Source organism: Eublepharis macularius, chromosome 8, assembly GCF_028583425.1.
Source record: "Eublepharis macularius isolate TG4126 chromosome 8, MPM_Emac_v1.0, whole genome shotgun sequence".
In the NCBI taxonomy this organism is placed as follows: domain Eukaryota; kingdom Metazoa; phylum Chordata; class Lepidosauria; order Squamata; family Eublepharidae; genus Eublepharis; species Eublepharis macularius.
Window position 1 is genome coordinate 30980453 of NC_072797.1, and position 16516 is coordinate 30996968.

Sequence of the window (16516 nt, forward strand, 5' to 3'; positions counted from 1 at the left end):
TTAAATTACACAGGGTATATCAAGAAGCTTTATCCCCAAGCACTTTCCATCCACAGCAACAAGCAAGAGCACAGAGGACACAGAGAAAATTAGAGCACTTCCACTTCTTTTCAATAAATGCTGGTTCAGTACATGCTTAGAGGTTTTCAAATGAATAAGATTCAAAGGAAAGAAAAAAAGCTTTTCAGGATTTCTTTCTACCCCTACACCTGTACTGAATGCTCGGTTTTCACAAATTATTTCCTTAAAATGCATTTTTATAACATCTCCAGCAGTCGATGTATTGTCGAAGGCTTTCACGGCCGGAGAACAATGGTTGTTGTGGGTTTTCCGGGCTGTATTGCCGTGGTCTTGGCATTGTAGTTCCTGACGTTTCGCCAGCAGCTGTGGCTGGCATCTTCAGAGGTGTAGCACCAAAAGACAGAGATCTCTCAGTGTGTGACACTGTGTGAAAACCCACAACAACCATCTCCAGCAGTCCTCTTTATGTTTACTGCTCTCAACCAAACCAGCTTTTCACCTCATGTAGAAGGCAACTTCTGTTACCCTCAGGCAGAAGGCTCTATTTCACACAATCACACATGCACCACAAAAGCAGGAAGAGAAAGGTAGAAGAACCATGCAGAGGAACTGGGACAACCATGCAGAGGAACTTGGTCACTGTTTGTTCTGTAAAGCATCGGACATTAATTTTGACTCCTCCACCTCCAGTACACAAGCCCTATGTGAAAACAATATAATCAAAATTGTGACTTTAAAATCCAAACATCTGTCAGAGAATACCAGATTCCAAAGACTGAACTAATCTGCATTTTTACCATTACATCTAGCTGAGATCAGAAGGAAAGCTCACTCATCCATATTTCCAGCCTATTTCTGGAAATAATTCCAATGTTATTACGAAGGATGACATACATTTCAAAAGTGATTAAGCAGTGGGCATATGTAAAGTTTTTAAAAGAGAACAGATACACGTAAAAAGAAAGCAATAATCTAGTCTGGCATTAAAATATCAGGAACAATAAAATATAGACTAGTAAGCATGGCTGGTTTCAGTAATCTTCCTTGCTGGAAGTCTCTAGGTAAGCTTCTTTAATGTTAACAGCTTCTCTGTATTTTTTCTAACATTATGGTGCTCAACGGTCAAGGAATCCCTGCTCTTTTTGCTGTTCATCTTGGTTTCATCCCATAATTTGGGCAATCCTTCAGCCTCAAGTTTTCTTGCACTTAATCAACAAAATGCATTTGTTTCTCAGCTTCTCCAGGGAAATTCACACTAAGTTTCACTTTAGTCTATTTTTAGGAAAGTTTCCAATTCCTGTTCTAAATTACCTTACCATACCACTTACAGCATCCCAACTTCGTATAAAAAATTTCGTGCATGGTCGCTTTACTAAAGTTTTCTTGTTCCAAGTAACAGAATCCCTGGATTCTCTTCTAGCAAGACAGGGGACACTTAATATGGCCACCCAGCATCAAAATTCATTAAACTATCCCCAATGGTCATGATTCAGGAAGTCCTTATGGCAGAATTGTGTTAGAAAAGACAGTGAACACCTCAGTCACCACTGTGTTCTTTTATTTTTCCTCATACATGACATGACATTACCACAAATGTACACAGCCAGAACAGCTACAGCCAGTAACGTGAGGTATGTGGGCAGAACAAAACACAGCTAGGAGACATCACAGTATGGGTAGCATTAAATTCTGATATACAAAGTAGAGATGGAAAGAGTGTGTGGCAGCAATTCTGGATCTGTCAGTAGTGTATATCTTTGCCCTGTGACATTCCTGACAAATGCACAATACCCACAACTCCTCTGTACTGCAAACTGCTTTGCTATTCTCAAATTCAGCTTGCAAAGCAATAGAGAGGAGGCTCAGCAGTGACGTTTGGGTGTTATAATAAGTGTAGATATAATTGCATTATTTCCTGGACTAGTAGTTGCAACACTGTTGTCCCTTATTTTCCAACGCTTTTCTGACGTATGTTGTGGGGGCTCAGAGTATTTGGTACAAAATATATTCTACTTCTTGTAGTCACACATAAGAACAAGATGCTATGCCAGGTAAAGCCCCATCATCTGACCACAGCAAATCCTATTGTGCCCTACCACCACTCAGGTCTCAAAATGTCACCATGCTTTGCTCCCACATTTCTAACCTATCTTTACCTTGTTTTTCTTTTCTTCTTAAAGTTAGATTCTTAGACTGTCAAATGCTGGATCTAGTATTAAATTCCACGCTTGGCAAAACCTCACAGTATTGATATATGGGGAAGGTTCTTAGAACGGACTGCCCTAAAGTTGCGGGGGTGGGGATCACAGAGGGATCAGAATAAGTTACTAATTCAGAAATCACCATGCATGCAAAGTACACTGAAGGGCCCTAATTGTCTGATGCTACAGGACTACTTAGCCCAGAATTAAGGTCTTATTTCCCAGCCTCTATAAAATATTGTTTATTCATACTTTAATACATCTGCAAGCTAATGTCTGTTTGTATTCATTTTTATTTCTTAATTAAGATACATTTTGACATAAAAACCAGCACTGTTGTTTAATGCATTTTCATTCCACCCTTCATACAAAAAGGAGCTTGAGGTAGCATTTCAGCTTCATAAACAATCCAATGACGTGGGCTAGGCTGAGACATAGTGACTTGCCTAAAGGTATACAGGTACATGGGAGGTTGAACCTAGGTGTTCCACATCCAAACCCAAATACTAACAACTACACCATGCTGCCTATCTAGCCACACAGGTTATCTAAGAACCTCTTCATGTTGTTGTTTTTTTTAGAGTCAACCCCAGGCATGCCTGTTAATATGGAACTGCAGCCAGTCTAGACTCCCTGAATATATTTTTATTTATTTATGTTATTTATAGTCCATCTTTCTCACTGAGACTCAAGGCAGATTACACACTATAAGGTAGTACAGTCAATTACAAGGACATTTCAATAAACAATGTAGTAGGGTTTATAAATAATGCAAATTTGCAAAGATTTAAAACCAGCAAAAATCTAATACAAAGTTGAAGAAATGCTACAGCAGAGCATGAGCAATTCTAAAATGGACACATTAAACAACATTAAAGAACATAGTACTACCAGGTCGGATCATGCCCAAAGCAACAGACAGCACACAATAGCACAAAGCAGTAAAGTCAAATCTATTGTCACTATCCCTCTATTGACGCATCTGTCTGAGATCATTCTCACTATATATGGTGCACGTGTTTGCAAACACTTATTTGTTCCATGCAAACATCAGATTTTAAAGAATACCCTTAGCATATACTTAGATGCAGACCTAAAAACATAATTTATTGTGGCCTTAATTCCATAAATTAATTTATTTAATTCCCCATCTAAATGAGCTGGGGAGAGGGGGAAGAGAAGAGGGGAAAGAAGAGAGATTACCAAGGCAGACTGTATAGGAGTTAGTAAGGATACAGTTGCACGAGAAGTGCAATCCTAAACTGAGTTGACTTCAGTAGACTTAGAAGAGCTTACTTCTACTTAAGATTGCATGGTAGGAATCTGAAACCTAATCTCTCTGGTCCATTATTCTATCTACTGACTGCCACAGACTCATTTTGTTAAGAGAAAAGAGCAGCAGGAGCAGAAAACACAAGTAGTAAAAATATTTTTAGAGTATGGGCATGCCACCAAGTCAGACAGAAGAGAAGTCAGTGTTCTATATGCATCCTGCTTTCACCACTCCCATGAAACCTGCTTCTTCTCCCATGAAACCAGCTCCCATTTCCACTTGCAGTAATGTTTACACCCTGGCACAGCCCTGAAACAGGTTCTAAATGCATTGCCCAAATTCCTCTGGAAGTTTGTACAAGGGAGTTTTGTGCAATGTACATTCACTTTAAAAAAAGCTTTATATACAGGAATGAGAGTTCATAAATGAAAACAGGTCCTAGAATTGTAAGCATCTTGATTGCCATGGACTGAGTAAATAAAACTACACTTTAAAGGATGAAAGTGGCAAAACAACAATTATTGCCTCACACATGAAAGGTAATCAAGCCAAGACACATGTCACACATGGCATAGGCTTCAGGACCTTATGGCACAGCTAGAAAGGCTTGTGGTCTGGCCATGGCACAGGTAAGGTTTGTTCCACTGCCCCCCCCCCCGGTCCTCTGCTGCATGTTCCTTGCTTCAACAGACTGGTACAATTGTAAGCCATCTGGAGCACGATGCTGAAAAGGCAGCATAGAAATATTCGGAATACATATAAACAACCAAACTGAGACCAAACTGAGCTGATGATGAACCTGTGACTTCCAGCATGACAAGTTGCCCATATATCCCCTGGTTGTGTATCTTGGAGCCTGACTTGCTGCTGCTCACCACTTAATTCCTCACTCTTGGCTTTCAGCCCACTAGGACTTGCCATCTGCCTCTCTCCTGCTACAAGCCATTCTGAACAAAAGCACACGTACTATGTAATGTACTATGTAACGCTGGGAAGACAAAATCGCCCTGTCAGATTTTGCAGAAGGGAAATGCACTGAGATATCCAGTGCCTAACACTAAGGCTAGAATTGCTATAACGAAGGCCTTGGACCAAGGACATTCTCATGCAGCTAAATCAACGATAACCCTTATCATGTCTGTGATGGAATAAAAGTTTGAAAATAAATATAAGGGTGCATGCAGCCACCCTCCAATTAGCCTTCAACTAGCCTAAGGAGCCTTCCTCCAACTTAAGTGGCCCTTCCCTCTAATAGAAGAGTCACTTAAGTTGAAGAAAGGCTGTAAACTGGAGCCAAAAGGGAAGATATATATATAGAAAGACAAGTGTCCTGACTGACTCATCAGTCAGGACACTTGCCAGCCTAACCCCCTGGACCTAGAAACATGAAATTTGGGGAGAACATTCCTTTCATGATGTAAACACCCACTAAGAAGGGATTTTAAGAATTTCACCCCGTAAGGGGATTAAAAGGGGTAAATATGATATAAAATTGAACTACTAGGATTATTCCTTCAGCTACGTAGATAAAGAAACAACATTTACAATTATTTATTCCAAACAACTGTACATTTCAGACTATAAAAGGGTCCTCAACTGTAATTAAACTGACCAGTCAAGACAATATCAAGTTATACTGGCGTGCAGCTTGCAATCTAATACTTTGTGCTCATGAACTTTAAACAGATGCTTTCAGCTGCTCAAACTCAATGAATAATGGCCAAGTGACTCATTTTATATTGTACAATAGTGAAAAGAGGAGCAGCCCCAGGGAAATCACTGATCCATTCCCCCACCTTTGTGCATGCTTTTTTCAATGTGTACTTTCATACACAATGCATGCTGAACATAGACTGAAGCTTCAAAGTATTGACTGAACAGTCATTGAGACCTTTTTTAGCTATTCCCCAGCAAGGATTCCTGTTCTGCGGCCCCTGGCAAATGGCCACATCAAAGCTGGTAGAATGAAAAGGAAGGCAGCCGCCACACTGGCTCAGTAAGCAGGGGGCAAATTCCTGGATTAAAATAAGGCTAATTTTAGCTTATGATCCCTGTTCCTTTCTAGTTTTATCCAGGACACTCTGTTTGCATTTTTATCCACCCCACCTCTCCAAAAATCCCAATGAACTGCAATCCAAATACACACCTGCTAAGACTAAGCTTCACAAACAAAATTAGAGTGACTCCTGCGAAGCTACACGCAGAACCAACCTGCATCACAACGTTTCAAAGGTAGCAAGAGATCGTGCTCAAGGCTAGCTTGAGAACAGGTGTTGTTGCCTACAATGAAATGAAGCTGCAAACACTCATTGTCTTAGATCAGGCAGTGTGCTGAGCAGTCTCATTTCTCAATTCAAGGAGATGCTAGTACTGAAGTCTTAAGAGAGATGCCAGGACCCAAACCTATCTAAAACCCTGCTCCTGCTTCTTAACCCCATGGGTGGGGATTAGCCACACTTTTTTAACAGTAAGGAAAAAGTTTGCTACGCTCACAAATGCAGATTAAAAACAAACTGGAATGCCAGCTGAAAGGGGATGGAAAGTAGCATTCCTTTAGCTTGGCCCCCTTTACTCCTTTCTTGCCTTCATCTGCCTACTGCTGCTTCCACCACAATTTTAAGTTCAGTAGCACCTTAAATACCAACAAGACTTTTATGGTATAAGTTTCTGAGAGTCAAAGCTCCCTTTGTCAAATACTTTCCACCAAGTTATCCTTTCCTAGTCTCAGTCCTGCTTCCTTCCATCTCCAGTAAACCCCCAAACAAACAGCAATTAAGAAAGTTGTACTAAATACATATTAAACACATCGATGTAAATTTACTCATGTTGCATACTTTCAGTCCTAAAAGAGAATTCATAGTTTACCCTTACAGACTTTTAGGGCCCCATATTGACATTATTTTTTGGAGAAAAGGAGATGGAGGATGCTCCTTTAGATAGAACTTCATGTTTGGTATAACTGGAGTTATTGTCTTTAAAACAAATAATGTGATATATATATATACCTTTGGAAAGCAATTTTTTCTGTTTAAGCAACTATCAGCCCAGGAGGCTCATGCTTTTTTTTCTTTAACCATTTCTGATCCTGTATATACAGTTAATGTTAACCATCTCATAACCTGTTTTTCAAGATGTGCTGACCTGAAGCCTTAGAAAACTCATATTTTTCCTAGATAAAACTATAGCTAGGAAGATTCCACTCACCCCATCTTTTCATTCATTTCATACACTATTTCAAATAGCAATGAGCTACATAAATATTTTCTATGTTCTTGGCAAACAAGTTTTCCAGGTTTACATACGACAAAGATTTAGCTTGGTATATAATAAGTGGTGGTAACAGTACATTTGAATCCATAATGCATATCTAAAACCCAACCAACTTTCTTCATAGAAAGTCAAAAAGCATTTTCATAGTTGACATAATAAGGTGAACATTAAGTGTCAGGCCTGCACATGCTTCCTAAGAGTAAATATTTGTTTGCTTTTATCAAGATTTGGAGTATTAACACTCTAATGTTGTGTATGAAGGAACAAATATATGAGCACTATTGACTTTGGGCAATGCAGGCTGAAAATGAAATATTACTTCCAAGGAAGCATTTACTATAATGGAATTAATCTGATTAAGTTTCTTTCAAATGCTTAAAAGGCATTTCAATATAGGCACTGTTTTCATTTTAACAACTAGATCGTAGAAGGGCTGTGCTAGCAAACTTCACTGTTGCAGGATCCACAAGGACCTTTAAATAAGCCATTTCTACAAACATAGCCCAGTGTGTGTGATAATAAATACTTTAATTAAGAAAAAAATAAGATGTAGACATTATGTACATTCTAGTTTTTCAGATCAACAGTGCAATCCTAAGGGGTGCAGGAAAAGTGAATAGGAACTGAACTAAGGCATACAACAGCGGAACTGGCTCCTACGTGAGTGTAAATGCCCTTCCGTCGGCGGTGGCACAAGGCGCAGCACCGCTGGCAGGCTGGCGCCACCGCAAGCAAGAGGCAGCCAGGTGGAGGCGGAGAAGCAGCATAGAGCCCCGCATCGGCGCAGGAGGGGGCAGGGCAGAGGGTGAGGCTGGAGTGTTCGCTCCCTAAGCCCTTCCAGAAGTGGGAATACCCACAGCGGCACAAAAGAGCTATGCCACGAAAGAACAAGGCACCCATTAAATGGCGAAAACTCGGCCCCCTCTCCGAGCGCCCCGCCCCCATGGCCTGAAGGAGCATAGGATGGGAACTATCATGGGGGCCAATCCACAGGCGCTTCCGGCGTGGATGAGCCCTCCTCCCCACACCCAATCACCTGCAGAAGGACCCTATAAAACATCCAGCCAGCGCTGCCCGCGCTCTCAGGTGAGCACATGGCTGGAAGCTCTGCCCATTTGCTGTGTGCCATGGGCACTTTGAACACGAGGCGGGAGAGAGGGTGCCCACGGTGGCAGGCACTGAGTACACTTTTGGGGACTTCGCAAGAAAAGTAGGAGAACTGTGCACTCGCTGAAGGGAAGAAAGGCAAAGTCCAGAATGTCTGGCTAACTAACAACAGCCACTCCTGTTTCCTTGCAGGTTATCTGACTCCGAAGTTCCAGCTCAGTAAAGAGAGAGCACTGACAGGTAAGAAGGAGATGGGACGATGGCTAACCTGTCCCGCTGATTAGTGCCAACTGCCCCATCACCTGAACCCACCTGACCACCAGCCTCTTCAGGTGAGGCTCAGCAGGGGAGGGGGCGATGGCGGCAGCCCCTGCCTGCCCCAGAGGCAGCTGTCCAGAAAACTACTTTTGACCAGGTGTTTGTAACTACCAGCTCGTTTCCTCCCTTAAAGGTAAAAGCACCCCAAGACCGTCTGGCAAGCGCATCCTCGCCAGACGGTCTTGCATCAGCTGGTCACTGCCACTGCCATTGGTGCTCTCTACTATGCACATCTCCTCAGATGTTGGGAGTGTGGGCTTTGCCTCCGCCGTGGACCGAGGCAAAGCCCACATGTGTGTCTTTCTCTTGCAGGCATGTCCTGAGCATGTCTGCTTTCCGCCTCCCCCCCCCCCCCGCCCCATAATCCTCTCCAAATGACATTCAGATCCAGTCCAGGAAGCAATATCTCACAGCAGTCCGCATCTCAGCCTCACCCCTGGGAGCTAGAAGGAGGGCTGCGCAAAATGCCTTGGCTCCCTTTCCAGCCTAGAAACAATGGCACTGTTTGCAGTTTAATAAAATGAGTTGAAAAACAAACTTGTGTTTTTGCATGCCTGACTGACTTTGTCCTTAGCCCCTCCCCCAACACCCTGTCACACATTTCCACTCGCACATCCCCGCAAATGTATCAAGCAGACCCCGTTCAGCTTCCATACCCCCTTCCTCCCCCCAATGTAACGTCAGACAGAGGGGTGGGAATTGAACTGTGGCCCATGAATGTCTGTGGGGAGGGGGGAGGCACTGAGGACTTTCATTCTCTGATAGGCTGAGCAGCTGGCATCTGATAAGCCAGGAAGACAGGGTGCAGGTGGAAAGCTGCTGCCTGGGGGTGGGGGTTGTGTTTGCGGAAGCAGGGATGGGCTTGGCATAGGGAGGGTCTGTCAGTTCGCTCTGGGGGGGCATCTCCCCAGTACTGGGACATGGCAATCAAGATCCGGCCCCCGCTCTCGCTTTGTAGAGATGCAGTGATGTGTTCCCGTTGCGCGGCAGCAAGTCTGAGCATGCTTTTCATTCCCCTCGTTTACAAACGGCCTCCCAGCCTCCCGCGTGGTTCCCAATGGGCGTTCCTGTCACTCATTGCCAGCCCCGCCTCCCCCCCACCTGCTTCTCTGGAACCTGGGGACTAATTAGGGCTGCCAGTCTCCAGATGGTAGCTGGAGATCTCCCAAAATTACAACTGCTTTCCAGGCAATAGAGATCAGCTCCCTACTGTCTGGCCCTACTTTTCAGGGAGAGGGAAACCTTTTTCTTTTGGTGCTGGCAGCGACAGCGGGTATGTGCAGGTGCACTGAGCTGCAACCACCAGCCTGGCCCTCATCGGAAATGGAGGCTGGACGGGCGAGGGGGGTGTTCGATCTGGACCTTCACTTTCACCTCTGCTCCCTCCCTGGCAGGGATGCCTGCCCTCTGATGGGGGCCTATTGGCTTGAACTTCATGTTCAAGAAAACATGCCTATTACTATGCTGCACTGTGGCTGCACTGTTGAAGCTCTCAAATGGAATTCTAATTCTGTCTGTCTTTCAGTGCAAACAAAATTCTACTTACTCATCTGAGCACCAAATACATTTCTCCAAGCGTACATGACAGTACTGGGCTAACCCACTCACATTCATTCACCCAGTAGCTCTTCCTTCATATAAACTGCTTCAGGTAGGTAGCTGTGTTGGTCTGCAGTAGAACAGCAGGATTTTAATCCGGTAGCACCTCAAAGACCAACAGGATTTTTCAGAGTATAAGCTTTCCAGAACCAAAGCTGAAGAAGGGAGCTTATACCCTGAAAAATCTTGTTGGTCTCTGAGTTGCTACTGGACTCAAATCCTGCTACATAATAAACAGATGTTTTAATTGGTTTCTATACTACACCAATAAGCCAAAGCTTCACTTTTTTCTTATCAAACTCTACTCATGCCCATGCTAAGGTAACACTTGTTTACAACACTAGTGGGAATGTTTACCAAGAAAGGAAGGACTGTAGAAAATTAAGTTTAAAAATGAAAACCAGCTAAGGAATTCCATGTGCCTATTATCTCCAGAAAACTACCAATTGTTACTTATATACTTCTCATATTTCTGGACACCACACCACCCAAAAAGCAACTTCCCAGTAAAAACATCAACAAAATAAAATCAACATAACTAAAGTACGCAGCATAAAAATAGAGCATATTTCTCTCCCTTACCACAATAAGACATTTAAGGCTGACTCAAAACCAGCTAAATAATTTCCAGAAATAAAAAGATATCTTAGTTATCACTCTAAAAGTGACAAGTGAGTTTTTCAAGCAAGCACCTCTGGACAAGCAGTTCAAAAACTGGAGTGCCACATCAAGGACAGCCCTAGAATTTATTGTCTCTTAGGCATACTTTGCATGGCACTCAGAACAAGGCCTCTTCAGATGATCATAATGCACAAATGAGGCATACGTGCTTTCAAATATTGGTATCCCACAACATGGTTTAAAGGTCATGCAAGAGTGTCCAAACACACAACACCTGACAAATGAACAAGCTAAAGTAGAATAATTCTACTCATAGCAGGCCCCCAAATATGAGCACACTATTTCACTATCACCCTCATGCTGCTGAGGTATCTAATTTCAGTTCTGGAGAAAAAGTAATCATTCCCAACTCCATTATTAGTGCTTAAATGTTACTTTAACTACATGACAACTCACTAAACTTAAGTTGGAAGAGAAATAACAATTAGGTCTTATACTGAACTGATGAAGAGAACTAGCTTGCTGTAGTAGTTACAGACCAGGATCTGAGACAGTCAGGTATGAATCCCAAATCTCCCATGCAAGCTCACTTGAGTAATCTTAGCTCAGTCAGTCCCTCAGCCTAACCTGCTATGAGGGACCCCCCCTCCCTTCACTCTCTCACTGTGAGGCAGATTTTCCCGCCAAAATTCAGTTTGCCTGCTTTGACTGAGCAGCCACAAGTAATGTGTTAATATTTGTAGTTTGAAAGTCTGTTTTCCCCATCCCAACAGTCAGATATAATTTTGGCTTTTTAGCCCAGCCCAGGAACTTGATGGGGAGAAGCAGGAGCCCTCTTCCTCTTTTGTTGGAAATGGCACTGGAAACTGTATAATATTTAAAAAGAAATAACTTTATTTAACAGACATGAATTGACTAAGAGTAGTCAGGGAATGAAAGTGCTGAGGCAAAATTTATTGGTAATACATAATACACTTTGAGATACAGGCAAAATAGTTTCCTTAAAGCTTAGTTTCTAATATTTTTTGTTCTTAAGCAATAGGTGTTTAACTTAATATTTTAATTACATCAACAATGTTTCTTCACAGCATTTCCTATGACAGCTTAGGTTTCCTGGAGTTAGTTTAAAAACTGTTTTCCCTTCACAATAGACCCAAGGTCCTCCTCAGAGCCAAACACCCTTTAGAAACTGGGCAGGAATTAATCTTCTCCTAAAAAGATACAACCCTTCCTCTTTTGGCTTGAAAGACAGTCTCCATCCACTACCCAATCACTCTTGTCAAAACACACCACCAGTTCTATAGTATTTGTGTCAAGGGGGCTTCAGCTTATGCTGACATTTATATAAAGAATTCTTAAATAGAATTCTTCTTCAGGACAGTGAAGTTACAGTTAAGACAAAAGATTCCTCTCCTCTTACTCCAGAAGGGAACCTGTCTGACCTTTCCTGTCAGACTCATTCACAAACTCTCTCAAATCCTGACAGAAACCCACTGTCAGCCTGAAGGCTGGCTCTAGTGGCCAATCAGAGAGGAGGAAGCAGCCTGTCACTTAAGCTCTCTATTCCAAGCAAGAGTTAACTCTTTCCCTTCCAGCTCTCTGATTGCTGCACTTAGGAAACCTGCTTTCAAGTGCAGTTCATCACATCTGCCTCCCAGGAAGGTTGTTTTGAAGATAAAATGGTGATGTGGGGAACCATGTTGTAAGCCACTTTGGTCCCCACTGACGAGGAAAAAAAGAGTATAAATATCTATATAAAGCATCTGTATAACTCACATATCAAAACTGTAAGTGACCGTGACAGCACCAGACGGACCTCTAAAAAATCTCTTTTATAAACTGTTTCTTCCTTCACTAACTCTTATATTCTTGGAAGCATCACACCATACGACAACCTGAGCCTACAAATGCTCTCCCTACACCACAGTTTAGCTGGAGTTTCAAGCTTACAGGCACAGTCCAGATGAAGTTAAGGCCTCATTCACACAAACATTAACTGAGGAGGTAAGGCCACTTTGGGACTTCAAGTGGTTAGATCACATGGTTGAATACTTCCCCATAAAAGTATTCCTCACACATATAAAAACAGCCAAAGAGGGAGGAAAGCTAGACAAGAAATCAGATATGCCATTTTGTGAACATGGACAATTGTAAAATCAGACTTACTCCCACCGATTTCAGGTAAAAGTGTGCGCAACACTGAAATTAACAAGACTTCAGTGCTTAACTGGTTAGATTAAACACTTTTGCCTGACCTGGGTAGGAAGATGGTGCTCAAAATCTAATTCAAAGTTTACAACTCTGAGACTAACCTGCTCAACCCTGATTCAGACATACCTGTATCAAGCCTCACATAGGCAAGTAATGTTGAAGGAAAAGTATTCAGCTGTCGTCTTTTTTAAAAAAAACTGCTAGGGCCTCTTAACGTAGAGCAAAGAGGCCTTGTTGCATCTTAGAAACATGCTTAGCTGGGAGGAAAGTTTAAATAAACCAGGAAACACCCAGTACAAATCAAATTTCCATGCTACAGCTTGTTCAATTATGCACTAATTACATCAAGTAATTTCATGGTTTTGAACATGGTCTCGCAACAGTGCAAGTTCTTAAGAATTTTTAATATCTTTTGGAAAAGCCTGTAGTAATCAACAGAATTATTTCCATAAGGAAAGAGGAACATTAATTGGTATCACCATTAATTGGTATCATATCTAAATCTGAACCTGGCCTCTAGTGCATGGATCAAAAACTCTGTAAAAAAGGCCCAGATACAGACAGGTTTATTTCTGTAGACCTGGGAGAATCCCCAAATTTGCAGGAAAACCCCCAAGTTTTTTTTTTTTAATCTGGGGGATTACAATCCCTCCAAAATGGAAATGTGTATACCAAGATCTCACAATATCACTCTTAGCATTACAGAGTTGCCTAGCAACCCCAGCAGGACAGGAGGCTTTCATCCTGGAATGGCAAAGAATGTAGAGACTGGGAGGGGAGAGGGTGTGAAAACTGCAAGTGGAGGAGTTACAAGGAGCAGAAGCAGCAATGTGAGCACAGGGAGAGAAAGGACAAGGAGAGAAAGCAATGAAGGGAAGCAGGGACAGGGGGGGGGAGGCGGTGCAGATAGGATTGCCCTTCCCCATGACCATGAGTCTTGCAGCGCCCCACTTTTATCTGATCTATTTTCCTTCTCATTTCTATTTTAACAGTACCCTCTTCTAACTTGGGATTAAGACAAAGTCAAATTCTGCAGCTTTATAGAAATGAAAAGTTATCACCTGGAGATTGCAATAAACTCACAGAAGAAACAAAGTACTTACTGACAGACGACCGATTATTTAATACATATTTTATATAGATGTTTGTTCCGTGCTAATAATGGGTCAGCCAAGATATTTAACCTAAGTCTGGGACACAAAGAGCATACACAAGGCTTTCCCCCCCACACAGCTGCCCAGATATTAAGCTACTTACAGAGCAAATGGGCAAGGTGAACCCCACTGTGTAGAGGACAGTGGATGTGACGGTACTGTCATGGAACGGGTACTTGATGGTGCCATCACTACAGAAAAAGCCTCTCTGATAAGGCTTTATTTTTGCCAAGTTTAGAACACCAAGAGGTAAGCCAGCTGTTGGGGGAAGGGAAAAAAATACAGTTACATATATATATTTTACTAGGAAAAGAGAAAACTGCGGCACAACATGCAAAACTCAAGGGGTTTCTCCAAGCCAGTGCAAGGTATTAAAAATGCAACGCATATGGATATCACAAACGTACCTGCAACCAGTCCCACCAACAACTGCAGAAATCAGAAATGTGCACGGTTCAGAATTTGAAACTTGGACTGCATTCAGATGTCAAAGAAACCTCAATTTTGGTAGTGAAGCTTTCAAAAAGCTCCAATTAGTCCTGATATTCCAATGTGGCCACCTAGACTAATTAATGTTTTCTTTCCAATAATTAGGATTCTTAATCAGAATTCAACCATTGGTTAGCCAGTTAGAGTAGACAACCCTGGGGGGTGGACGGACCAACTGGCCTCATTTAACATAAATCACTCATAGACCCTACACTTTCATGACCACAGAGCTGTTCTGCATAATTCAGATTGCCGCATGTCAGAAGGAGGTTGAAGCATATAAGATTGGGGCAGAAGACTGGAAGACTGGATTCATGTTCTAGCTGTTTTCAGTCCTATGGGCTTGACCCACCAAGAGATATTAGAAGCCCATAGCTATAAGCCACTTCTGATTCCCTCAACTGACCTTGAAGATAACTGGGTGGGCAAGATCTGGGTAATTCCTCTCTTTGCTGCTGCTTCTCAGCAGTGATAGCAGTTGACTCTCTCAGAAATCAGAGCTGCCACTGCTACACAGGAATGCAAAGCAATGGTGTTAGCAGCATGGCTCTTTATTTTGCCAGGATCACTTTAAGGGGATGTGCCCTGGGCCCTCCACCATCAGCAGCCTACTGTAAGACCTATAATAAGATCCCCACCCTCCTCTTCCTGCCTGGTCAGCTTTGGCATTATGGCAGCAGAGTTGGCCCTACTGCTGTGCTACTGAGAGTGAGCCCAGCCTGCTCAGACACTCAGGATGAGCGGTTCCTGCAACTAAGTACAAGAGGGAGCTTCAGCTTCTCCTAAAGAGCATTCCATTTATTTTCAGATCACTTTCCACACACAGCCTGTTCCCAACTTTTTTTGAAAGTTGTGAGGACACACTTTTCTGCAGGTGGAGAAGAGAAGGAAGCAGAGAGAAAGGAATGCAGCCAGGCCTGGGTGAGGGGGGTGGCAATGAATAAGCAAGGGGAAAAAATGGATATTCAGCATTTTCTTAAAGCAAGCTTATGCAATAGGGCATACCACTTTATTCTTTGCCCAGGCCCTCAACAATACCTTATAGCAGCTCTTCACATTGCCCACTGCTCTTCCGCTGCCACTTGCACATTCATGGGAGGATACCTGGATATAGCAATCCAGACCACGTGCCAGACCAGTATATGCTTCACATCTTTCCCTGCCACAGCAGATTTGTCATTTTAGTCAATCTGTGAAAGCTATCCTACCCGCCGCCCAGGTCTTTTGGTCCTCATTGCCCCTTTAGAGTCAAGACTATTAGAAGGTCCCTAGACAGAGAGAACTTTCCACAAATGTAGATTTCCATATACTGTTGCTGTGGCAAAGTACAAGAGAAGCCTTTTACCTGGACGACATCTACACATTGTTGAGGATTATGCTACAGCAATCATTTGCAAATGGATTTTCCTGTGTGGGTAACAAGATAAACTTATTGCAAATTATTGCTACAATGAAATGATTGTTGGATATTGCACTACGTATAGATGCATCCCTGCTTTGTATGTTTCTCCCCTCACTTTTATGCAACTCCATGCAGGTTATAGATCTGCTAACCCAATGCCCTCCTGGCTCCTTGTCTCTTGTAATTAATTTGCAAACTAGCTATGTTAAAAAAAATGTGTTGAGAAGGAAATGAAAGGTCTATCTTTGATATTTGGATCCGTGAGAATTAATCCGAATGCCAGTCTTTATTATAGTACACTAAGCAGGGCTAGCATCAGCACATGGGGAGGTGGGGCAGGAGCCAGGGCCCATGCCTTCTGGTGGGGCCCATTGCTGCTGACTCCCAACTCACACATCTCCTCTGATGCCTACACTCATATCCTTCCATTTCTTGCTTGTGGGTGCTTTGTTACCTCTGCTCCCAGCTGCGTATGCTGCCTAGTACTACTGAACAAGGGCACGTGGGTGGTGTGCATCAGCGCTCCTGGTGGCCATGGCAGAAGCACTCCTAGATGTACCCACACCCAAAACAATTAGGGAAAAGGCATGCAGACAATGTGGGTAGCTGTGACTGCAGGTGGTGGGAGAGCCTGTGAGTAGACAAAGGAAGGATACACAGAAAAGTGGGGGCACATGGGTGGGAGAGCAAGAAGATGAGTCTAGTAATGTGCCTAGGGAGAAGGGAGCCTAGTAGTGAGCATAAGGGCCCCCTCAGCACTCTGTGCCAGGGCCTCCTAAAATCTGGAACTGGCCCTGTAAGTGATGGATGTATAAATATCCCACTTGGACATTATATTCCAAGATAAGAC

At 42.9% G+C, this 16516-nt stretch overlaps 1 protein-coding gene across 2 annotated transcripts in view; it reads right to left on the reverse strand.

Moving 5' to 3' along the window:
* PLPP1 (phospholipid phosphatase 1) overlaps positions 1-16516 on the reverse strand; it is a 106773-nt gene that overhangs the window by 63332 nt on the left and 26925 nt on the right. The window contains exon 2 of one of the 2 annotated variants that reach the window (XM_054987195.1): positions 13879-14033. The exons of the other annotated variant lie outside the window; for it this stretch is intronic. Within the exon in view, the coding sequence (XP_054843170.1) occupies positions 13879-14033 (155 nt within the window). The remainder of the gene's footprint in view (positions 1-13878; positions 14034-16516) is intronic. 2 annotated transcript variants of the gene reach the window in all.